The sequence below is a fragment of the Ursus arctos genome, unplaced genomic scaffold (genome assembly GCF_023065955.2).
Source record: "Ursus arctos isolate Adak ecotype North America unplaced genomic scaffold, UrsArc2.0 scaffold_1, whole genome shotgun sequence".
Lineage (NCBI taxonomy): Eukaryota > Metazoa > Chordata > Mammalia > Carnivora > Ursidae > Ursus > Ursus arctos.
In genome coordinates, this window is record NW_026622763.1 from 50,564,200 (window position 1) to 50,590,416 (window position 26,217).

At 38.5% G+C, this 26,217-nt stretch overlaps 1 protein-coding gene across 1 annotated transcript in view; it reads left to right on the plus strand.

Moving 5' to 3' along the window:
• Positions 1 to 26,217, plus strand: part of GORASP2 (golgi reassembly stacking protein 2) — a 35,536-nt gene that overhangs the window by 7,501 nt on the left and 1,818 nt on the right. The window contains exons 2-9 of the mRNA XM_026492581.4: positions 11,859 to 11,939; positions 13,021 to 13,224; positions 13,683 to 13,769; positions 14,903 to 15,033; positions 18,039 to 18,171; positions 20,088 to 20,211; positions 23,882 to 23,968; positions 25,040 to 25,150. Of these exons, the coding sequence (XP_026348366.2) occupies positions 11,859 to 11,939; positions 13,021 to 13,224; positions 13,683 to 13,769; positions 14,903 to 15,033; positions 18,039 to 18,171; positions 20,088 to 20,211; positions 23,882 to 23,968; positions 25,040 to 25,150 (958 nt within the window). The remainder of the gene's footprint in view (positions 1 to 11,858; positions 11,940 to 13,020; positions 13,225 to 13,682; positions 13,770 to 14,902; positions 15,034 to 18,038; positions 18,172 to 20,087; positions 20,212 to 23,881; positions 23,969 to 25,039; positions 25,151 to 26,217) is intronic.

The window sequence follows — 26,217 nt, forward strand, 5'->3', positions numbered from 1 at the left end:
TATAAATTACATCATAGGGTCAGTAAGAAAAACATGCTCTTCGAATTATTTTGGGAAAACATTTGAGAATGTTTTAGCAAGTAAAGCTTCTACTGCAAAATAATTTCCACATATTTGTGTCAAGTCCCAGATAGGAAAACTGGCCCTTTTCAGACACAGAAGAACACCCCCACCCCTCTCCAAAAATGCCTTTTTTTTTTTTTTTAAAGATTTTATTTATTTATGTGACAGAGAGAGACAGCCAGCGAGAGAGGGAACACAAGCAGGGGGAGTGGGAGAGGAAGAAGCAGGCTCATAGCGGAGGAGCCTGATGTGGGGCTCGAACCCAGAACGCCGGGATCACGCCCTGAGCCGAAGGCAGATGCTTAACCACTGCACTACCCAGGTGCCCCCAAAAATGCCTTTTTTTATAACTGAAGGATTTCGGGTTTATTTTTATTATATCACATTCCCAAGTCTTTTCCCGTCATTTTGATCACCCAAGCATATACATATAACATGAGGCTTTATGTGTGTAGTTGGAATGAGTCATCATTGATACTTGGATTGAACTTAATTTTTAGTCTTATTTAACATCTCTGCTGTTTTTAAAAATAGTACAAAAGTGAGTGTTAACATTAAATTGAGAGCTAGAGAAGATGATGGTGTAGACAGAAAGTCATTCAGAGGTACTTAACTACCTTTGATGTGTGAAGGAATTGGTGGTGCAGTAATAAAGAGGAGACAGTTACACATTCCACTGAGCCCATTTTATGGAAACATCTCCATGGTTAGAGAACTTAAGAGAAATAATTCACATAGTAGCCAGAAATGTGGGTAAGTGTATCTTTGTATATCACCTTATAAAGTGCCTACTTTGATGATATCCTGTGTCCAGGAAGTAGCTTTGCAATTTCCTTTCTGTGTTACATTAAGGTGGCAGTTCTGTACTCCTCAGCTGGAAATATGTAAATGACCGATGGAGTTGGGAGAATGCCTTCCCCTGACTCCACCCAAACTTTTCTTCTCTGCTGTTGCTCTGTCCCCAAGCCAAGATTTAAAAGAGAGGGTGGTTCATGTGAAATAACCCAAACCTAGTATAAAGTACTATTGCACTTTTAATCCCAGAAGACGAGATGGATGCTTCACTGGAAAGCAACCAGTACAGAACAGTTAGGTCTGTACACAGAGAAAACATGCTAAATCTGGTAATACTTGCTAATGATGCAGGATCAGAAGGTGGGAGAAAAGCCAAAAGTTGAATTGCGTTTAGTATCTGGAGGTTGTTTGGACAAAGCAGTTAATGGCTGTTTTTCAAACTTTATTTTTATTACAGATCAAAGTAAGCAGTTTATTTTCCCTTGCAACTAGTGTGTCCTAGTACATTTCACGAAAAATAATGACTTATTAAGTCATGAGTTTTTTACATTTTATCTATTCTGATATTTTCTTATTTTGACATTTGTTTTATAATGACCCACTAAATTAATTTCAGAACCCACTGAAACTCCCTGTAGTTGAACGACACCACTTAAAGAAGAATTTCTATATAGTTGGTGATTCCAAGTCCAGCTTCTAATCATGGTTGCTAATTTCTTTTTATGTAATGAGGATGGATACCCCTTCACTGTGTAGTTTCTGCCATAGGTTCTCATTTTTTGCTTCTTGAATAAAAGTCTCACAGATTTTGTCTTGCTTATTGTAGCTGTTTTTGTCTAGAGTGTTTATGGAAGAAGTATTTCTTTCATATTGTGATTTTTATTTTGGTAAGATAACCTCCATATGTAAAGTTTAACTCCTGTAAGTGCCGGTAATTGTGTTTATAGTTTATTCTACCTGTCCATGTTTTGGTAACATTTATTTTTATCATTCATTTGTAAGCATAAGTACTCTTTAGTATTTTTAGCTGCTGCATTGTATTTCTTAATTGTTCAAAGTAAACCATGAGGCCTGAGAAAATTGGAAAAAATGGAACTTCAGCATGCTTGTTCGAGCTCTCAGGGAATGGATTTGTGTAGAGTCAATTTCTTACTTAAAATGGATTATTTACTGCCTTCAGTATCAAGAATATGTCATATGCAAGCCTATTTTTAAAATGTATTTCATGCTTCCCAGCACCATTGACAGATGCTGAATATATTTTAGCCTTTTCATATCTTAATTGTTGTGATAACATCCATATGCTGTATTATATTTGTATTGGAATACAAATCATGTGCTTATGACCTAGACTTTTGGTGTCTAGTATGGTAGCCTCTAGCCACATATGGCTTTTTAAACTTAGATGTAAATTATTTAAATTAAATGAAGTTAAAAATTCAGCCCCACAGTCACACGAGCCACATTTCATGTGTGACTAGTGGCTCCTGTATTTGGACCACACACATACAGATTTTTATAATTGCAAGAACTTCTAAAATCAGCTTAATTGCAGAGACCTTTTTTTTTTAATCTTTGCATTCCCTACAACAAGACACAATCACAACTTTTTTTTTTTTTTTTTAAGATTTATTTATGAGAGAGAGTGTGCCCACGGATTGGGATGGGGAGAGGGAGAGAGAGAATCTCAAGCAGGGCATGGAGCCTGACACAGGGCTCAGTCTTACAACCCTGAGATCATGACCTGAGCCGAAATCAAGAGTCAAACACTTACTCAACTGAGCCACCCAGGCACCCCACAATTACACCTTTTTCATAAGTGCATAGTCCATACTTACTATATAGAATTTGGTAAATGGCTTAATGCTGGTGCTTTTTTCTTCCTTTTGGTTTTTGATTTTTGAAATTTTTGTTCTCATTTTCTGCCAGCTGTCATTTTTTGCTATAATCAAGTGGCAGTAGAACCTCTTTCAATTCTTTTGGCTCATCTCTGTTTATTGGTGGCTTGGAAATCAGGTAGCCAAACCATATAAATGTAAATAGACTATAAGAGTGGTCCTGAAACTAAAGAGCAACCTACTAAAGAATGAATGGGTCAACCAGGAAAGTAAAGAAGAATTTAAAAAAAAAATTCATGGAAACAAATGAAAATGAAAACACAACTGTTCAAACCTTTGGGATGCAGCAAAGACAGTCCTAAGAGGGAAGTATATAGCAATACAAGCCTTTCACAAGAAAGATCTCAAATATACAACCTAACCCTACACCTAAAGGAGCTGGAGAAAGAAAAGCAAATAAAGCCTAAACCCAACAGGAGAAGAAAATTGATAAAGATTACAGCAGAAAGCAAGGAAATAGAAACCAAAAGAACAGTAGAACAGATCAGTGAAACTAGGAGCTGGTTCTTTGAAAGAATTAATAAGATCGAAAACCCCTGGCCAGACTTACCAAAAAGAGAAAAGACCGAAATAAATAAAAATCGTGAATGAAAGAGGAGAGATCACAACCAACACCAAAGAAATACACACAATTACAAGAACATCATGAGCAACTATATGCCAACAAATCAAGCAATCTGGAAGAAATGGGGACATTCCTAGAGATGTACAAACTACCAAAACTGAAACAGGAAGAAATAGAAAAGCTGAACAGACACAAAAACAGCAAGGAAATAGAAGCAGTAATCAAAAATCTCCCAACAAACAAGAGCCCAGGGCCAGATGGCTTCGCAGGGGTATTCTACCAAACATTTAAAGAAGAGTTAATACCTGTTCTTCTGAAACTGTTCCAAAAAATAAAAAATGGAAGGAAAACTTCCAAACTCATTTTATGTGGCCAGCATTACCTCGATCCCAAAACCAGACAAAGACCTCGCCAAAAAGGAGAATTACAGTCCGATATCCCTGATGAACTTGGATGCAAAAATTCTCACCAAGATACTAGCCAATAGAATCCAGCAGTGCATTAAAAGGATTATTCACCATGAACAAGTGGGATTTATTCCAGGGCTGCAAGGGTGGTTCAACATCTGCAAATCAGTCGGTGTGATACACTACATTAATAAAAGAAAGGACAAGAACCATATGATCCTCTCAATAGATGCAGAAAAAACATTTAACAAATACAGCATCCTTTCTCGATTAAAACTCTTCACAGTGTAGGGATAGAGGGAACGTACCTCAAGATCATAAAAGCCATATATGAAAAGCCCACGTGAATATCATTTTTAGTGAGGAAAAACAGAACTTTTCCCCTAAGGTCAGGAACACAGCAGGGATGTCCACTCTCACCGCTGCTGTTCAACATAGTAGTAGAAGTACTCAGCAATCAGGCAACAAAAAGAAAGAAAAGGCATCTAAATCGGCAAAGAAGAAGTGAAAATCTCACTCTTTGCAGATGACATGATACTCTGTGGGAAAACCCAAAAGACTCCACCCCAAAATTGCTAGAACTCATACAGGAATTCAGCAAAGTGGCAGGATATAAAGATCAATGCACAGAAATTCGTTGCATTTCTATACACTAACAGTGAGACAGAAGAAAGAGGAATTAAGGAGTCAATCTCATTTACAGTTGCACCCAAAACCATACAATACCTGGGAATAAACCTAACCAGAGAGGCAGAGGACTGTACTCAGAATACTATAGAACACTCATGAAAGAAATTCAAGACACAAAGAAATGGGAAAGCATTCCATGCTCATGGATTGGAAGAACAAATGTTAAAATGTCCATGTTACCTAGAACAACCTGCACATTCAATGCAATCCCTATCAAAATACCAACTTTTTTCAGCTGGAAAAAATAATCCTAAAATTTGTGTAGAACCAGAAAAGATCCCGAATAGCCAAAGGAATGTTGAAAAAGAAAACCAAAACTGGTGGCATCACAATTCTAGACGTCAAGCTCTGTTACAAAGCTGTGATCATCAAGACAGTATCGTTTGTACTAGTACAAAAACAGGCACATAGATCAATGGAACAGAACAGAGAACCCAGAAATGGACCCTCAACTCTATGGTCAACTAATCTTTGACAAAGCAGGAAAGAATATCCAGTGGGAAAAAGTCTCTTCAACTAATGGTTTTGGGAAAATTGGACAGCCACACGCAGCAAAGGAAACTGGACCATTTTCTTACACCATACACAAAAACAGACTCAAAGTGGATGAAAGACCTAAGTGTGAGACAGGAATTCATCAAAATCCTAGAGGAAAACACAAGCAGCAACCTCTTCAACCTCGGCTGCAGAGGCTTCTTGCTAGACACTCTCCAAAGGCAAGGGAAACAAAGGCAAAAATGAGCTATTGGGACTTCCTCAAGATAAAAAGCTTTCGCACAGCAAAGGAAACAGTTGACAAAACCAAAAGACAACAGACAGAATGGGAGAAGGTATTTGCAAATATCAGATAAAGGACTAGTATCCAAAATCTATAAAGAGCTTATCAAACTCAACACCCCAAGAACAAATAATCCAATCAAAAAATGGGCAGGAGACATGAACAGACATTTCTCCAAGAAGACATACAAATGGCCAACAGACATATGAAAAAGTGCTCAACATCACTCGGCATCAGGGAAATACAAATCAACAAGTCAGGAAACGACAGATGTTGGCGAGGATGTGGAGAAAGGGGAACCTTTTACACTGTTGGTGGGAATGCAAGCTGGTGTAGCCGCTCTGGAAAACCGTATGGTGGTTCCTCCAAAAGTTGAAAATAGAGCTATCCTACAACCCAGCAATTGCACTACTGGTTATCTACCCCAAAGATACAAATGTGGTCCGAAGCGGTACCTGCACCTCAGTGTTTATAGCAGCAATGTCCACAATAGCTAAACTATGGAAAGAGCCCAGATGTCCATTGACAGATAAATGGATAGAGAAGATGGAAGTATTATGCAGCCATCAAAAAAAAAAATGAAATCTTGCCATTTGCAACGATGTGGATGGAACTAGAGGGTATTATGCTAAGTGAAATAAGTCAATCAGAGAAAGGTAATTATCATGATCTCACTGATGTGGAATCTAAGGAACAAAACAGAGGATCATAGGGGAAGAGAGGAAAAAATAAGAAAACCAGAGAGGGAGACAAACCATAAGAGACCGTTAAGCATAGGAAACAAGCTGAGGATTACTGGAGAGGAGGCAGGGATGGGGTAACCCTGTGATGGACATTAAGGAGGGCATGTGATATGATGAGTACCGGCTATTATATAAGACTGCTGAATCACTGAACTTTATATGTGAAACTAATAATACATTGTAGGTTAATTAATTGAATTTAAATTTTAAAAAAATGATCCTCAAATACTCTGAAGAAGAATGAGCATTAGAGTAAGTTACTTTGTGGCCTTTGCACTGAGTACTCAGACTTCTTTTAGATTCAATTGCTGGCTTTCAAACTGTGTTCTCTGTAGGTGAAATATTGGGTATATTCTTAGGTTGTAATTTCATTTCTGCTTTTTGGATAGAGGGAGTATGTATATGTTAAAGCTTGTTAAAGTGCACGTAAGTGTACCGCTTGATGAATTTTCACAAACAACATTCTCCTGTAACCAACATCCATCCCTTTCCAGGCACACTGACTACCCACGAACCCCCCAGAGAGTATACTGTCCTGATTGCTAACATCGTAGATTAATTTGACCTGTTCTTAGCTTTATATAAATGGAATCATATGTACTCATTTGTGTCTGGCCTCTTTTTCTCAAATACTGCTTGTGAAATGTGTGTTGTTGTAGGTCTCTCGTTTTATTAATGTATTTTATGCCATTGAGAGAATATACCAGGATTTATTTATGTATTTTGCTCAACATTGTATAGTTTTTAGTTCAGGGCTAGTACAAATAGTGCTGCTGTGAACGTTAACTGTGTTGGAGAACATATGTGTACCCATTTTTCTTGGGTATAGTAGAGTGCAATATTTGGTCAAATATTTCAATATTAACAGATACCGCCAAATAGTTTGCTCATGTATATTCCCACCAGCAGTAATTGAGGTTTCCAGTTGTTCTGTATCATCACTAACACTTGGTATTTTCCGTCTTTTTTATTTTGGCCATTCTGGTAGGTTTGTAGTGGTATCACATTGTGGTTTTAATTTGCTTTAATTTTCTTGATGACTATTGAATTGAGTATATTTTCATATTTATTGGCCACATCAATATCCTTTTTTCTTAGGATCAGCTAAACTCTTTCCCTGTTTCCCCATTAGGTTATGTTTTGGGTTTGTTTGTTTAGCAGCTTCATTGAGATATAATTTACCTACCATTAAATTCAACCTTTTATTTATGTATTTTAAATATAGTTCACTGTTTTTTTAGTGTAGTCACAGTTCTGCAATCATCACCAATCGTTAATTCCAGAACCTATTTATTACCCCCAGAAAGAAACTCTGTACCCATTAAGCTACTTCCCATTCCTCCTACCCCTAACCCCCGGCAACCACTAATCTACTGTCTGTTTCTGTGGATTTGCTGCTTCTGGACATCTCATATAAATGGAATCATACAATCTGTGGTCTTCATGATTTAGCGTAATGTTTTCAAGATTGACTCATGTTGTAACATGAACACTTCATTCCTTTTTATTGCCAAATAATATTTCATGGATGTACCACGTTTTGTTTATTCATTCATCAGTTAAGGGACATTTGGGTTGTTTCCACTTTCTGGCTGCTATGAATAATGCAACTATGATATTTCTGTACAGGTTTTTATGTGGACGTGCTTTCATTTCTCTTGTTTATATATCTGGGAGTAGAATTGTTGGGTCAGGTGATAACTTGTTAACATTTGAGGATCTGCCAAACTATTTCCACAGTGACTGCACCATTTTACATTCCCACCATTAATGTATGAGGGTTTGTTTCCAACCTTTGTTATTGTCTTTATTTTAGCCAACCTTGTGGATGTGAAGTCTTATCTCATTGTGGTTTTACTATCTCTTTCTAGTGATTTGCAGTAGTTCTGAATCTGTTCTGAATACAGTTCCTTTGTTGGGTGTGTATTGTATCTTGTCAGTGTCTTAATTGTGTCTTTTGACGAGCAGAAATTTGTAGTTTTAGTATAGTTCAGTTCATAAGTTTTTTTAGTTTATGATTAGTGCTTTTTGTATCCAGTTTAAGAAGTCTGTTCGTATTTGAAAATCTGAAAGATATTCTCTTTATGTATTTCTCTAAAGACTCTATCATTTTACCTTTATGGTTTTATTTTTTTATTGTTCCTTTTTGTTTTATTATTTGATCTTCAAATCTATTGTCCATCCGGAATTGATTTTTGAGAGATTTATTTTAAAAGATGGTTTTTCTCCTCTTGCTAGTTAACATTTTATGTCTTTTTCTTTTTTTCTTTAAAGGGGTGAGAGACAATTAATACATGGTTATAAAAATAATGTATTGTCCAGGAATTCATTGGTTATAAAGATTTGCCCTCAGATGGTGATTGCAGAGTTAGGAACAGGAGTTTAAGATTTGTAGGACCCCGGGGGTGCCTGGCTGGCTCAGTCAAAAGAGCATGTGACTCTTGATCTTGGTGTTGTGAGTTCCAGCCCCACGTTGGTGTAGAGATTACTTAAATATAATAAATAAACTTAAAAAAAAAAAAAAAGATTTCTTCCAAGCATCAAACATGCCAGGTACACCATTAAAAAAAAAAAAAGGTTTGTAAGACTCCTATCATATATCAGAGTCTTAGCTCAGCGTTTCGTAATCTCATTCAATCTCTACAGTATTCTTGTGAAGTAGATGACATTATCTTTTACTTGCAAATGAAAAAACTGAGGCCCAGAAATATAAATACACTTTCCCAAGCTCACACAGCTAGTAAGTAGGTAAAATCATGCCTCAAAACCAAATCAGTCTGGCTCTGGAATTCTATTATCTTTTCATTGTGCATTTTTTCAAAATCTTGTAAAATCTTAACTATTAAACTTTCCAGTTTAACCTATTCATCTTAAATTGCTGTAATATTTGGCCCAATAATAAATGCTAATGACCTGTAGAACCAGGTAGGTTTGTAGATAGATGGGTTTTTGTTTAAGGTGGTTTGAAGGAAGCTGGCAATGAATCAACAATTGAGAGATCTTAAAGTGGACAGAAAGAATTGAAGTAATAATATGATGCTTGAAAGATTAGGTGCCTAAGAGATTCTTGTCAGTGGATAATATTGCCAGAGAAACTTACCTGTGTGGGTGTTTAATTTGCTGTGTTGTAGGTCTTATTTTCCATGCTATGAAATGTAGGAAATTTCCTTTATGTATATTAGGGTCAAAGAGAGCATTTTCTAGGGCTTCCTCTGCTGGCTTTCTATTAGTAATTAAGATACCCAGTTGCCAGAAAAATGCTGGTACTAATGATGTAAATAATTTAGGAAAGAAATTAATTTTGAGGTCCAATAGCGGAGATCAATGTTTGTAGCAAATGCAAATAGAAAAATAGAGAAAGGATTATTTAAGCTTACTTTTTTATTTTAGAATTCCTATTTGGCTATTGAATCTCTTTTGAGTTATGGGGAAGAATACTTCCAATGGTACTGGAAACTTTCCATTTCAGACAAATAGTAGTAAAACTTTATACTTGGAGGGGGGCATGATAAGCATTGGTGTGTGAGATCAACTTTCTGAGTTGGTGATAACATTACAAAAGTACTGTCTTTGGCCTTTTTTAACTAAGAGATAAACTCTTCGCAGCCTCAGTGGAGAATTCTGAAACTGATCAATGGACTGGTTGGTTTCTAGAGAAAATGGTCATTTGGAAATATTGAGAGAATTAGATGATTAGATAAGGACCTTACTAAATGAGAAACTCCACGGTGAGGGGGCTCCATGGGTCTATGGTAATTATCCTCTTTTCACACCCAAGGCATATCACACCTAATTGCTAGGCACCTAATAGTCATTTCACACCTAGTAGATCATGACTCTTCCCTAGCGAGTGGTGACTTGACCTCACTTTTCTTCTCATAATAGCTCCAGACAGCTACCGTTTGCCTTTCAGAGTTGCCTTTTGAGGAGAAATCTGTCTGCCACTTTGAGTTCTAGACGTTTTGCTTGGTAATATGTAGAATATAAAATATCCCCCATTTAAGAAGACTGAGTATAAAGAAATGAAGTGTGTGCTGATTACTTTCATTAGAGCCAACACTTGTAAATAATAAATCTCTTCGATGTTTAACTTTAATTTACAAAGGTGATGTAGTCCCAAATTCGCAGGAAAATTTGTGTAAAGCAAGATGAAACAGTTATAGTAAGTTGAGCTTTGAACCATCTTTATAATGGACAACTATTTCTTACTGTGACAAATGAAGAAGACCTAGTTTTACTCCTTCAGAAGCAATGACCATATAATCTGGTTTTAAATAAATAAAAGGTAGCATTAGTCCAAGAAGTAATAAATGTATTATTAATCCAAGATCAAGTATCATTAGTCCAAGAAGTCTGGTATTAGAGGGACAGATTCTGGGAACAATCTGGGTTCCGTTTTGAAAGCATTAAAATGATTTGTTACTGTGTAGATAGCTACAGATTTATGTACAGATGAATGTGTGTATCATTTGCATAACTTCAGAATGGACTATTAAAACTGTTAGGACTGTTATAGATCAGCAGCCTGCAAGTGTCAAGGCAAACCTCATTTTCATAGGATAGTTTTGACAGTATAAAATAACGTCAGTTAGAATTAAAAAGTCCCTAAAAGGTGAAAATATTTTAGAGGAAATGCAGAGTGTATTGTATAAACTTTTTGCTGTTCTGTCATATTACTACTCTTAATAGATCCTAATGTTTTTATTACTGTAAATTTAGAAAATTTAATTGTTAATTTTAGTTTATTTCAAATTTAGGATGCCAGACATTTGCGTTGTTGAGAGTCTAAGTAATTTTAATCTTCTATTTAAAGTCCCCTGTAAGTCTGGCTCCATGTTTTCTTTCCAGCCTTCTTACTGGACTAATAGTTGTAAGATACACTTATGAGTTTAACCTCTCCCATGAGCCAGCAGGACCATAGGTAAGTCATGGGATGGTTTCTTCCCCTGTAAATAAAAGAACTACACAAAATCTGTGGTTTTAGCACTTTATTTGGAGAAACCCTCTGAGAATCTAATGAAAGCTGTGGATCTTTATACCCAGAAAACTGCTGATTCATACGAAGTGTTGTGTATAACTTCAGGAGCTGCAGTGTTCTCTGAAGCCATCCACACTTGAGTTTAAAGATCCCCTGGATTGTAGATTTTTTGATTTTCAAAATATGTAATTCTTTATTTCTATCCTACACAATCCTGTTGTCTAGCTATACTATATTATAATAATATACTATTATACTCATTATTTCAGCTTTCAGTGTCCTTTCGTAGCCCCTTATCCATCCTCACCTTTAAAACCCTTGACTTAAAGCACAGTTCAGATATCTTTTTTTTTTTCTGTGAAGCTTCTTCAGTCAGAATTAATTTTCTCCTTAGAACTTTGTACGTCCATTATAGCCCTTAAACTCGTTGGTCTTGTATTACAGTTATTAGAGGGCTGTGTGTCCTCTGTCTTCCCTTCCTCTTCTTATCTGTTCCTTAACAGATTATGACTATCTTGACATCAACAGCTATGTTCCTATTAGTTTTGTAGTTGAATGGTGCCTTACTAATAGTAGTTGTGGAATAAATGCTTGCTAAATTAATTTGAATTTGTCACTCAGTTGTGATGACTGTGTGTTACGTTATGTGCTATATCCTGGGAAAGTTGCCCCCGCCCCCTAAAAGTAGGTGGTGTGAAACAGAAGCATAGAGAAAGAACTGCATATATGGGATGAATTTAAAGAATGGATAGAATTTAGGGAGCTGCAAGGGCATTATCTGGGAGAGATGAAGAGAAATGAGAGGACTCGTGTGTTTTACCTGTATTTCCTCAGCAGTGAAATTAGTTTATTTTTACTGAAAATAGATAGATATTAAAATTTAGCTTACAGTTTTTAATTAAGCTTTGTATTTTACATTTTTGGCACTTTTGTTTTTATAGGTTCAAGAAAATTCCCCAGGACATAGAGCTGGACTGGAGCCATTCTTTGATTTTATTGTCTCTATTAATGGTTCAAGATTAGTAAGTTTAAGCTGTTTGTAGTTTCAACTAATATTTTGTAATCTTTTGAAAATATAATTTTTCAGATTATTTGGGGTGGGTGTTTATTCAATAGTTATAAACATTATATGGAGTATGATACCATTTTATAAAAATTATGTTAGGAAACATGAAAATGTCAAATACAGAATACTATACTTCAGTGATAATCTCAGGAGAATAAAATAGCTCCCAGTGTTTTTATTAAGAGACTTTTATATGTTGAATAATTTTTTTAAGCAGAAATAAGATGAAGAAGTTTGCCTTTTCAATGATTTCAGACCTTTGTACATTTGGATTAGTAAAGACTCATTCTCAAATAACATCAGTTTGCTTGGAGCTAAATTTCATGATACATAAACAATGTTTTTAGAACTAGATAGGTAAGTCCCAAAAGTACAGAATTAAAACCGCCTTGTGTAAGTTGCTTTCAGTTTACTTATAGTAAAGTCTTGAAGGAAAAAAATTATAATTTCAGCAAAGGAAATTCTTATGACAATGGCTGTTTGGTTTTTTTTTCTCACAGCAGTTTTAAGTTTTTGTTTATTATTTATCAGCATCTTCTACATAATGGCCTTTATTCATTTATGTAATGAAATATTTAACATGCTGCTTCCGTTTTTCTTTCCTGCCAGTTCCTAATAAATAAATAAGATGTATATTTAGGAGTGCTGACCAGAATTAAACCACAACCTCAGCAAATGTTCTAGATTTTAAAATCAAAGTCATACCAACTGTGTTAATAATGTGACTTCTTGTGGAGTATTTTGGTTTTTTAACATTAAAGCCCTAGAGCACTTCAAGTAATGTAGGGTTGCAAAATCCATAATCCATAGTCAGCTTTTAGAAAAAAGTCTGAAGTTGGAAACGTAAGAGTTGTTCTTAATATTAAACATTCTTTCACTTCAAGGAACATTTGAATGTAAATGACAGCTTTACCTGTTGGATGTTTCATTTATGTTAATTATTAATATTACTCTCGTAGGGCCATAGGATGCTTAAGCTAAGATAATTAACATTAATTTTTTATTTATTAAGAAAAATGATTTCTGTGTGTTCACAGAATAAAGACAATGACACTCTTAAGGATCTACTGAAAGCAAATGTTGAAAAGCCTGTAAAAATGCTGATCTACAGTAGTAAAACACTGGAGCTGCGAGAGACATCCGTCACACCCAGCAACATGTGGGGCGGCCAGGGCTTGCTGGGAGTGAGCATTCGTTTCTGCAGCTTTGATGGGGCAAATGAAAACGTTTGGCATGTATTGGTAGGTATTAACTGTGAGCTGTTACTTATAGGTTTTGAAACGATGTAGAAGGATGCTGTCTTCATCTTAGTTGGATTGTAAAGGTGTTATTAGGCTATTTTTAGTTTCTGAAAATTAGAATTCATTGCTGTGGGTTAATAGATTTTAAAAGTTTAGGAAGAGAAGCAAAGATAGATGCCTAAGAACTATTGTTCTAGTGATTCATCCATTAGAAGGAGAAATGTCAAAGCAGATAGCTACAGATAGCTAAAATAATAAATATTTTAAATTTTTATTAAGTATGTGATTTTTTATGCTTGCGATTTAAATATATATATTCTATAGTTTCTGATACATGTCTAACAAGATAGAAATACAAGGGTTTTTTTAAATCACTAAAATTAAGGACTATGAACTGTAAAATTTGGAAGATTATTTTATATACATTAATTTTGGGGTGTGTTTTTGTGTTATTCTAGGAAGTAGAATCAAATTCTCCTGCGGCACTGGCAGGTCTTAGACCTCACAGTGATTATATCATTGGAGCAGACACAGTCATGAATGAGGTAATTGGTGTGTTTATTAATAATGAAAGTTATAACATTTTCTCATTCATGTTTAAGTTCAGAAGTATATTTACATAGTTTACATTTAGAGTTGAGATTTAGGTCTTTGTAATCAAGATAACTGACGCATCAGGGTGTTAAACAGAACATCTGGGAGGTGGCTTATAAGGTGGAGCTGTAAGGAAGAATCCATACCGCATGGCAACGGCACAGATTTGGTGTATGAGCTACAGAAATCTCCCACAGGAGCAGCTGGGTGGCTTGGTCAGTGAGCGTACAGCTCTTGATTTTGGCTCAGGTCATGATCTCAGGTTGGTGGCTCCCCAGGGGGTCCCTGTGCTCAGTGGGGAGTCTGCTTGAAGATTCTCTCCCTCTGCCACTCCTCCCACTCTTGTGCGTGCATGTGCGTACAGCACACTCACTCTCTCTCGAATGAATCTTGAAAAATAAACCAGTCTCATATACCTCTAGACTAAATCAGATGCTCATTTTGGTTATTGATTTCATTTTCTCTTCCCCCTTTTAAGGGAACAAAATTGGCTCAGCTATATTAGATCCTTTTCCTTGTCTGTTAGCTAGTGGAAGTATATATTGCTAAATCGAAAACGAGAGAAAAATGAGAGACCCAGATAACCAGGTCTTAATAATGAAGAGTAGGGGCACCTGGGTGGCTCATTTCCATTGAACGTCCGAGTCTTGATGTTGGTTCAGGTCATGAGACTGAGCCCTGTGTCAGGCTCCATGGGGAGTCTGCTTGAGATTCTCTCGCGCTCCCACTCCCTGTGCACGCTCACTCGTGCTCTCTCTCAAATGAAGAAATAAATGTTTAAAAGAAGATAATGAAGAGTAAAAGCAGAATATATAGAATTTGGGTGTAGAAGAGTTTTGCTAAAATTGCTGACTAGGTCTTAGGGAAATAGAGAGAAAGCATTGCACGTAGTAGATGGGTAAAATATTTGAAATCTTGTTTGGAGTATTGGTTTTAAGGAATGAATTTTATGTCTAGCAGCAGAGCCTACAGTTTGTACTAATTAACAGGTTTTCCAGGTGATTCTGATATTAGCCAGGTTTGAAACCCACTGTTCTTAAGTCCAGTAATATGAAAATGTTTTCCTCCTATGATGCTTTTGCAGTCTGAAGATCTGTTCAGCCTTATTGAAACACATGAAGCAAAACCATTGAAACTCTATGTGTATAATACAGACACTGATAACTGTCGAGAAGTGATTATTACACCAAATTCTGCATGGGGTGGAGAAGGCAGGTAAGGTCATTTTTTAGACTGTTATGATTGCTTAAACTTACCAGTAAACATTGTAAACATCATTGCTTTTATTTTGAAACAAGTTATTTATTATAAGACTTCTCTTGTGAAAAGGGAAGAGCTAACCTGGAATATTGAAACCAGTAATCCATTTTTTTGAAGCCCATATTTAGGTAGTATGGGGTGTGTGTGTGTGTGCGTGTGTGTGTGTGTGTGTGTGTGTGTAGTCCTTTAATGATCTAAGAGCAAACAGCCTTGTTTGATTTTGTTATTTTAATAAAATAGTTTTCAGTTTTATTTTCCCAGTTCCCTTCCCCAACAGTGGGACAATACAAGTGTAACTTTCTCTAGCTGTTGGGGAAATTTCTTAGCATTTTGTGGAAACTGTTGGCTTTCAAAAATGGACAGACTGATTTCAACCAAAAGTTAGACAAAATTGCAACAACAGTAAAAAGCAACTTTAGAGGGGTGCCTGGGGTGGCTCAGTCGGTTGTGTCTGCCTTCAGCTTGGGTCATGATCCCGGGGTCCTGGGATTGAGCCCTGCATCACGCTCCTTGCTCAGTGTGGAGCCTGCTTCTCCCTCTGCCTGCCACTCCCCCTGCTTGTGCTCTCTGTCTCTCTGACAAATAAAATCTAAAAAAAAAAAAAGGCAACTTAGAGAGATTATCAAGCCAAGTAGAGAACAAACTGTAGAGAATCAGTTTTCCAGGATTGTTCAAGTCAATTCCCTAATTTCAAAAAGCCAAAGTAAAGCATGCAGACTTAACTTTGCTTCTTTAGGTCTTTCAGCTGTTGTTTAAATTGTACGAGTTTTTCATTATTTTGAAAGCCTTGTTTAATTGAGGAATTCTTGAGCATAAGCCATAATTACAGGAAAGCCTAGGATTTGGAAACTTTTCTAAATATTTTGTAAAAGTTCCAACATTTGCTGGGAAGAGGATGACTTAGTTGAGGCAGGCAGAGAAAGACCCTATGTGTTCATAATATCTTTCCCTATGCTGCCTGAGATTCTATAGCTGACTATATATTGCAACCAGAATGCTAGCTTGCTGCAATTTGAGAAAATAGAGGTATCACCTTAGAATCTGGACTGTCTGGGCAGTTCTTTTTTTTTTTTTTTTTTTTGAAGATTTTATTAATTTATTTGACAGAGGGACAGCGAGAGAGGGAACACAAGCAAGGGAAGTGGGAGAGGGAGAAGCAGGCTTCCCACCAAGCAGGGAGCCCAATGCGGGGCTCGATCCCATGACCCTGGGATCATGACCTGAGCCGAAGGCAGACGCTTAACGACTGAGCGACCAAGGAGCCCCTGTGTGGGGCAATTCTTGGTCAAGTTATTGTCCAGGTTTGTAAACACGCAGAAATATGATCTTCTCAGGGCATTCAGAATTGACTCATTTCAGAAGGACTGCCTCATATAAACTAAATTTGTAGAGAAGCTGCTGTATTTATTAGAATTGCAAATTTTTAGTTTATAATAGAAACATTTCCCCTCTCCAGATAGAAGAATACTCAGGTCAGATTAGTATCACAAGAGTACTTGGTAAACACAGAATCGAAGTGCAAGGAAGAGATTCTGCTAATGGTGAAGTTCAGCTGCAAAGAACATCACTAATTCTAATAAGAAACTTGTTTTAAAATGCCCCTACCTCTGAAAGGCTATCATTGATCAGTTTAAATGATTTAATCTTACTTTTTTCCCCTAAGTCTGAGATCTAGTTCAGTGAGGATTGCAGATTTGATGGTACAAGGGACGAAAAGTAAGCCAAGGAATAAGTAATTTTGTAATACGAAGCATCATTGTAAAATCAGATTTGGATTAGAAAGAGCTGGAGTTGGCCACTGCTTGCTCTCCCAGCTTTTGGTGGTGGTAGTATCCACAGAAATAATAGATGCCTTGTCAGGAGAGAGGCACAGAGATAACTGTGCGTGGCCTTCTCAGAAAATATCAAGTTGTTTGGGAGATAAAAGCAATCACGATGGAAACCCAAGGTGGAATCATTGTGAAGGGCCTTACCATGGTCGAAATTTGGGTACACCTTGGGCAGTGCGACTGTGAAACACTGGACCCGTGGGGGCGGTCGCTGGTTCCAAGCAGTAGAAACCAACTGTTGCTGTCATAAGCAAACATGAATTTATTGCTGTGGAGTTGCTCCTATAATCAGAGAAACAGCTAAAGAATCAGACATGGGAAAGACAGGACTTAACACCATTAGGGAGTTGGAGAGGAAGGAAATTAGCAGTTTTTATTAGTATTCTACTGAAGGGATGAAGCCATTTCTGTTTTTTTTCTGTCACTCCCAAGATTTGCAGCCATGGGCAAGAGAGGTGGATTGGCCTGGTTTGGGTTATGAGCCATTCCTTGGTTTGGACAAGGCCTCTTGATGGACAGTCCCACCAGCACTGTGCACAACGTGGAGAAGTAATTCTCCAAAGGGAAGAAGGAAAAAGAAATATTGGGAGGCCGGCAGACTATGAAAAGAAGCAGTGTGATTATGTCTTATTAAAAAGATGCCTCTGGTGGCAGTGGGAGGATGAAGTAGAAGGAATCTGGATTAACTTGGATTGATTTGTGTCAGGTTCTGAAATAGAACTTGGGGCTGTGTAAATGACATCATCGTACAGAAGTGCGTGGAGTTCTTCAGTGGAAAGGCCATATGTCACTCGTTCAGCTAATAATTATTAAGTGTCTGCCAAGTGCCAGGAACTATTATGGCAGTAAACAAAATGAGGTCTCTGCCCTCAAGGACCTTAACATTTTATTGGGGGAGACAGAAAATAAATAAATGTGCAGTGTGGTAGATGATGATAAATGCTTGAAGAAAAATAAAGGATAGTGTCTGTGGTGGAGGTCCGGGCGCTGTTTTATAAAGGGTGGTCAGAAGAGACCTCTGATAGGATGACATTATTTAAAAGAATGGAAATTGGTTTTGTATTTCAAAACCTCAGAGAAATGCAAGCTGTGATTGATGATAATAACTTTAAGAAAAAAATATTTTCGTAGCCTAGGATGTGGCATTGGATATGGTTATTTGCATCGAATACCAACACGTCCATTTGAAGAAGGGAAGAAAATTTCTCTTCCCGGACAGATGACTGGTACACCTATTACTCCTCTTAAAGATGGGTTTACAGAGGTAAGATAACTTTACTACCGATGACATCATACGGTTTCCAGTAAAACAAATCACGTGTCAGTGTGTGTGGTGGTAGCACTCGTGGAGACAGGGCAGGTGATGAGTTGAGTGTTGACCGTGATGAATTTGAAGTTCCTGTAGGATATCCAGATGAGTAGCCGATGGGCCTGGATTTCAGGAACAAGGATAAGGCTAGAGATACAGATTTGGGAATCATCAGCAAAGGGAAGGTAATTTAACCTAATCAACAGTGATAAAAATTTTCAAGGATTGGGCCTTAGTGGGTCAGAGGACTGAGACTGGAATCTTGAACATTCCTAATACTTAAATGGATGGGCAGAAAGGGGATCCAGCAAAGGGAGCACAGAAGCAGTCCAAAGGGAAGACAGAGCTTCAAGAAGAAGGGCATGTCGACTGTGAGGTACTGAGAAGGCCGGTGGGGGGAGTGAGAAGCACGTGTGCTGGGCCAGAGCATTTCAGAGACTGGCGGGGTGCAGGTTCCGGTCACAGGGGACAGAGGGTAAGCAGTGGGTGACAAGGTGATGATGAGAGCTGGTGCTTACTATTTCCAGAAACTGCACTGGGAAAGCAGAGCAAGATGCTACGTGGGAACTGCTACAGGATCAAAGTGAGGCTTTTTAAGGAATAAGATGTTTGCACAGGCTTATAGGCCTTTACCAGGTTTTCTGTGCAAGCCTCACGGGACAGTTAACTCTTGTCTGCGTGAATAAGTAAAAACCAAACATTCAGAAAGAAAATGTTACAGTTGGAAGGGCTGCCACCACTGTCATTTTATGGTACACAGTTTGGCCATCCCCAATTCTAGAGAAAGTGAAGAGGAGCTAGAGAAGTGGAATGTTTCCGCACTGTCCACCGCTGCCATTGGCCGATGGCCAGAGCCCATGTCATTACATGTTTAGATTCTTAACGCCATGTCGGCTGCTCCTCATCAGTGGTTTCTGCCCCAGAGAAGCCTCTCTCGGCAGTCTGAGAAGACCAGAGGGTGAAATGGCAGCTAGGGAAAAGGGCCAGAATACAAGTTGTGTTGGAATGGCCAGAGGGCACTGGAGCCAGCAGAAGTTGGAGTTTCCAGAGGTGAAACCACCCAGCCATAGAATCCATGTAGATTTACTTATCCCTCCGCGACCCCGGAAGGTTGAGGTCTGGCTGCCACCTTCACTCACTGATGAGTAGAGATAAGATGGACTGACAAGGTTAGACATCTTGAGAAATGTCTAAGGACTCTATCATATTATGAAGACTTCGAGCTGATTTCTTCCATGAACAATGAAAGTTAAAAACTGGCTAAGAACTCAGAGAAGAGGAAAGGCGGAATAAAATGATTTGGGGACAGCTACAAAGGAGGAAAGGTAGAGTCTCCTCCTAGAACAGTGTGTGTAATGGGGGAGATGCCACGTGGCAAGAGACTGGAAGCAACAGGATAGGGAAATGTTTACAGCGCGTGGTCCCTGACATGTAACAGAAATAGGAAGGGGTGTCTGAAGGCAGAAGTGCCAGATGAAAACTTTTGACAGCGAATATGATCAAAAACGGTATCTGTTAAAAAAATAAAACAAAGGAGCAAACAAAAAGAGAGAGAGAAAGAGGCAATCCAAGAAACGGACCCTTAACTATAGAGAACAAACAGATGGTGACCAGAGGGGACGTGGGTGGGGGGGGTGGGTGAAATAGGTGATGGGATTTAAGGAGGACACTTGTGATGAGCACGGGTGATGTATGCAAGTGTTAAATCACTATTTTGTACAACTGAAACTAATTTCATACTGTATGTTAACTAACTGGAATTTAAATAAAAACTTTTTTAAAGAAGGTATCTGTAGGACCAGTGAGAGGCAATAGCTGTATGTTCTTTCAAGTAAACTTGAGTAATTTTTTCTTTCTTTCCTTTTTGGCAGGTCCAGCTGTCCTCAGTTAATCCCCCATCTTTGTCACCACCAGGAGCTACAGAAATTGAACAGGGTCTGTCTGGACTTTCTATTAGCTCAACTGCACCAGCTGTCAGTAATGTTCTCAGTACAGGTGTGCAGAAAACTCTACTCTCTTCAACCTACTTTGTTTTATATGATACAGATTTCTCTTTCTCAAGCTATAGAATTTTAAAAACTAATGCCAGTGTACTTTGAAAACTGTTCATATGCTCTGCATTTAAACCTCTTCTCGGTGTATTTTAGAGTCTAGGCTTCATTCAGCTTGGACATATTGTAGAGTCAGAACTCCACCTTTAAATTCTGTTTAATTGCTCTATTTTCTCAACAACTGTTTGCAGTATCCCCTAGGTAGTAAACACTGCAGATACAGAAGTGAGCCGGACACCATTCTCTTCCTAGGGGTTCGGTCTTGCTCAGGGGACACGTGCATGTCTTCCTCCCTTTTCTTATTTCTTGTTCTAACGAGTACTGTCCTTTTTTGTTCTGGTTTTTTTCCAACAGCTTTATCGATACATAATTCACATACCATACAAGTCACCCATTTAAAATATATAATTCAGTGGGATTTTTTTCCGTGTATTTGCATAGTTGTGCAGCCGTGGTGTTGGTCAGTTTCAGAACACTGGATTACCCCAAAAGAAACCCTTGCCTTACAGTCACTCACTGTTTTTCCCCAACCCCTCAGGCCTAGACCATTCCTAATCTTTCTTTTTCTGTGGATTTGCCTAATCTAGACATTCCATGCAACATGCATGGTGTCTGTGACTGACTTTTTTCACTTAGAATGTTTTCAAGGTTCATTCATGTGGTAGCATATACTAGTACTTCCTTTCTTGGCTAAGTAATGTTCCATCATATGGACATTTTATTTACCCATTTTATTTATCCATTAACAGTTGTGGGACATTTAGGTGGTTTCTACTTTTTGGCTTTTATGAATAATGCTGCTACAAACATTTGCGAACAAGATTGTTTTGCATGAAACTGTGTCTTCATTTTTCTTGATTATATTCTTAGGCCTGGGATTGCTGGGTCACATGATATAGATCTTAACTTTGTATGTTGGTAGAGTTCATTTTTCCATTGCCTTTTTAAAAACCACGTGTTTTCTGGTTTTGTTCCTTCATAATATACCAAGAGTATATAATTAATAAATGTTCAGTAAGTGTAAGAAAAATACTGACATAGTTTAGCTTTATTTCATTAATACCTTTTATTCTTGAGCTCCTTTTAATATTTATGTTCACATTCCACTTTGTCCTGGAATGAATTTAAAATAGATGCATTCACCAAGATGCAGTTAAGGTCAACAGTATGATTTTTGCACTTGGTCCCCTCGGTTCAAATCCCAGCCCTTTTCAGAGTCTTAATTTTCATTCCCAAAGGTGTGTTTTTCTAGATCAAATTTAAAATTTTAGTTTTTTTAGAATTAAAAATTTCAAACATAGCCTAAAGTAGACGGCATGGTATTATGAACCCTCTCACCCCCACCCAGCCTCACTAGTTTGCACTGTGGTGACCTGCTTCTCTACCCCTTGCTCTTTGCTGTGTTTTTCCTGGTATTTTTGAAATATAATTTGCATACCATAAAATTAAGTACTGAATGTATACAACTCCATGATTTCTAGTAAATTTATGGAGTTGCGCAGTCATCACCACAATCCAGGTTTAGAACGTTTCCTAGATGAAATACTAATGTCATCAATATTAAGTCATAGATACAGTTGGGAGGGAATTTAAAGTCCGTTTCATATGAGTAGTGTTGGAATCCTTTTTTATATTGTGATATTTTTCTTGGATTCCATCAGATGGTCTTCTAGTTTATTCCTGAATAGACTTAGTACAGGTGGGCTGGTGTAACGCCCACGGCAGCAGACCGTTCTGTGTCTACATAACTCTTTCCTATTTTAGAGTAAGTGTTCCAGTGCCATATCAGAGCTCTTCTGATTTTGAGATAGCTGACATCTCTCTTCAAATCTCAGTTTCTTTTTGACATTTTAAATCTTCCCTCATTACATTATAGTTATACTTGTCTTATGAGCACATGCACTGAGATCCCTGGCCTTGTTATACTGTAGAGAAATGGCTTCTTGAATATTGAAAGACAGAAATGTAAATCAGTTGCTCAGAAGAGACTGAAATCAACACTTTCACTTTGAGAAAATCAATTTAAAAATTGAATATTGCAGCAACATGACATGTGAGAACCCACTGTTTTTTTCTTACCTGTCTTTGTTTTTCATAAATTGCTGCAAAGTGGCCCAGTTAGTAACTGTAGAAACGTTAAAAGTATCTTAAAAAATATTTATATATGGATTTGAAAATTTGGGGATTATAAAATTTTAGAAAGTGGATATATCCTTTTGAAATGACATTAATCAGTATGACCTTTTTGATACACTCCTTTATGTTTCCTGTCCCCTCCGCTGCTTGATCTTTCTGCAGAGAACTCACACCATTCTACAGGCTGTGTATTTTACTTGTTCAGTATCAGTCTCCCTTTTCTTGCCCCTCATTAGAATATGTCCTCCAGGTAGTGATTTGCAATTTCTTTATGCTGTAGAGTGCATCCATGCCTAGAACAGCGTCCAGCATATAGTAGGTGTCCCCAAAAACCTCGATTGAATGAACGTAACAGTTACCCAACTTCTTTGAGAATCTGATGAAAGCAAAGACTCCTACTTTTACATGCCTCCAATTTCTGCAGAAAAGTAAATACATGAAAAAAATAAATAACTATCTGAAAAGGGTTGCTTCTTGTTTTTAGGCACAACTCATCCCTGCTACCATATTTAAGCAGTTTTCTAAAAGACAATCTGGAATCCATGTAGATACATCGTTACTATTATTTGGACAGCAAAACCTCTCGCATGAGTAGGTGGTAGACATTAATAGATACCCTTTATTGTGTAGTATCCTGAGTTACTTGCATTTGAAGAACATAACCTCCTCAAGCTAGCATCAGTAAAAAGGCTTCAAAGGAGAGTCAGGAACCTGTCCGTTTCCTGTCAAAAGGAAATGGAAATTCAGGAAGCCAGGTCATTCTCTCCATCTCTGGAGGCCCACGTATTGTCTCTTTCAGGCCATTTGCATCGCTCTCCCCTTTCACAGACCAGCATTCATGGACTCACAGGGCACATGCCCCCTTAACCCCCAGCAGCCCTAGGTTTATGTGGTGTGTAGTTCAGGAGCCTAATAGACATTGACTAGAATCCTTGAGTTGCGTTTCTTTCTTTCTTTTTTTTTTAAGATTTTTATTTATTTATTTGACAAAGAGGCAGCGAGAGAGGGAACACAAGCAGGGGGAGGGAGAGGGAGAACCAGGCTTCCCGCTGAGCGGGGAGCCTGATGTGGGGCTCGGTCCCAGAACTCTGGGATCATGACCTGAGCCGAAGGCCAACACTTAATGACTAAGCCACCCAGGCGCCCCTTGAATCGCATTTCTGAACTTCTAAAACAGTTTTCTAATCTAGCTCTGCTTAGGTCAGATGTAAAACTCTTGTCCAGAAAACTTACTGGGGTGGGTTTGCAGAGCCTCCTACCCCGTTAGGCCAGACTCTGCTACAGTCTTTGTTAAAGGCCACAGGCAGAGTATGTAGACCAGCCAAGGCAGACGCTGAAGCAGCCGGAAACCAGGACTGAAATTAAGGCCTTCCCGTGGTGAGGAAGGAGGGGGCAGAAGACTGTTCTAATAAAGTCTGTCCGTTCTTTGTCAACTGAATTCGTTAGAAATTGTTTTAAAGGTCGTGGTTTTGTTTCAGGTGTCCCAACAGTACCATTATTGCCACCACAAGTAAACCAGTCCCTCACTTCTGTGCCACCAATGAACCCAGCTACTACATTACCAGGTAAGCAGCAGGAGACGAGGGATGGGTGTAGTAATAATAGCATGACTAATATTGTGCATCTTAAAAAAAAACAATGAAAATAATCTTACCCCTTTGTGGTGACTTTTTATGTCTGTTCATCTCCTTGTATCTTTGCTGTAACTTTGTGATCAATGAGAGCAGATGGCAACAGCTGTCAGTTACCGGCTGTTAGCTGCTGAACCTCTGGCTCCTTACCGTCAGCCAGCTACCCCTCAGATGCAGCTGAGGCAGGGAGAAGCAGTGTGTACAAGTGTGTCCTTCAGGGCTTCCCGAACTAGGGCTTTCTAGGAGTTGTTTCTGTGACTAGATGTTGTGCCCTGAAAGAGAGCGTTCCAGGTCTTCAGAAGCTCTAACATTCCGTTAGACTTTTGTTCATTTTTCTTACTATTCCTAGTAAAGACCACGTGTCTTTATCCATTAGATAACAATCAAATATTATTTCAGGGATCGAATATACTTGAATTGTGAGAACCTTTAATTGTAAGACTAAGGCTGCCATTACACAGACGTACTAAGCCATTAACCAAACATGTACACACACACATTGGTGAAGAAGTGTGGTAAAATGTTGACAATGCGGGGAATTTGAGTGAAAGGTATATATGGGGTTTCTTTATATAAACTACTTTTGCAACTGTAAGTCTGAAGTTATTTCAGGGAAAAAAAATGAAAAAGCTGGAGGAGGGACTGTAAACCTCCGCCATCAAAGAGAAGTTGAGTTGCATTTACTCCCGCACTTGCTAAGCCCTGTCAGCCCTTTCTCCGCAGCGCTCAGGCCTTCGTCGTTCTGGCTCTCAGGTCTGGAAGTACTCGGATGGGTTTTAACCCTTACCTACTTAGCCATCTAGTCACGTAGGTACAGAAAGATGGTTCGCTGAAGTGAGCTGTTTTGCTCTTTTTCTTGTTAATGTGAGGACACAGAGCTGCCACCCAGTAAGTGGACTTCTGGTGTTCTCGCTTGGACGTGGGTAGTATTTGTCTCAGAACACAAGGATGGAATGTGTTCCCCAGAGGAAGTGGCTTACCTTTTGTTCTCGGCCTTCTCTCTAGGTCTGATGCCTTTACCAGCAGGACTGCCTAACCTGCCTGCCCTCCCCAACCTCAACCTCCCCACACCGCACGTCATGCCAGGCGTCAGCTTGCCGGAACTCGTGAACCCGGGTATGTTGCCCATCCTGCCTTCCTAGACTCTAATAAAAAGCTTTTATCCAGGAAAGCAAATCCTCTATTGCAGTTTTTTCCAGAATGGGCAGATCAGTTTACAAATTTCAGCTGCTTCAAATAAATATTAATCTTTTTTACTTAGAAAGCTTAGAAAAGAAGAGGAAGAAGAATATTTTTGTGATTCTCCTCTGCTTGGCCGCCTCCCCTCCATTTCCTCTCCTTGCAGCCCGACAGCCCGGTAAGGGCCGGCTGCAGAGATAGAGAACAGTGTCGCGGCGCTGTCGGAGCTGGCTTGCTTGGGTGGAAGGGGTACAGTCCCCCCAGTGGAGGTGAATGAACTCGCCGCCATTCTCCTGGCGCGGGCGGCTGCCACCAGCGGTGCTTGTTTTGAGTAGTCAGGCCCAGGACTTGGGCTGTGAAACCCTCATCCTTGCTCAGCTGGCTGCATTGTTACTTGATAAATATTCTCTGTTATTAACAGATGTTTTTATAATAAAAACTGTTGAGATTTTAGCTACAAATAGTTAAGCTAGCTGATGTTCACTTCCGCTCAGATTTTATCTGCTCTTCTAGTTAATGATTACCCACGTTACCTTTAACTTTGCGATGGCCACAGGTCAGGGCTATTATAAATTTCTAGTTTCTGTAGTTAGGCCCATGGGTGATGTCAGTGAGTGTACGTTGTCATGTTTCTGTCTGGATCATAACGGCGCCTGCTGTACCACCCCCCTCTGGGTGTATTCATTATCTGTCCTCATGAACCCATTTGCTTTTCAGCACAGTGGTTTAAAAAACAAAGGAAGACTGTAAACTCTAACGTTGACCTATCTTAGCACTCCCTTTGTTTTTTTCTTTTATGCCCTGTCCCTTTTCCCTAATTAACAGACTCTAATCTAAGCGCATTGAGGGTTTCGCCAGCCCAGGGGTTGCTCTGAACATGTACCTTCTGCCTTGCCTTTCTTAAAGAAGTAATACTCCTTCATTCTGCATTTTGAAATCATCACAATAAACCCACCAAGTGTAATGGTTACCAGCCAGTCACAGGGCTTGCAAGAGGCTGGGTA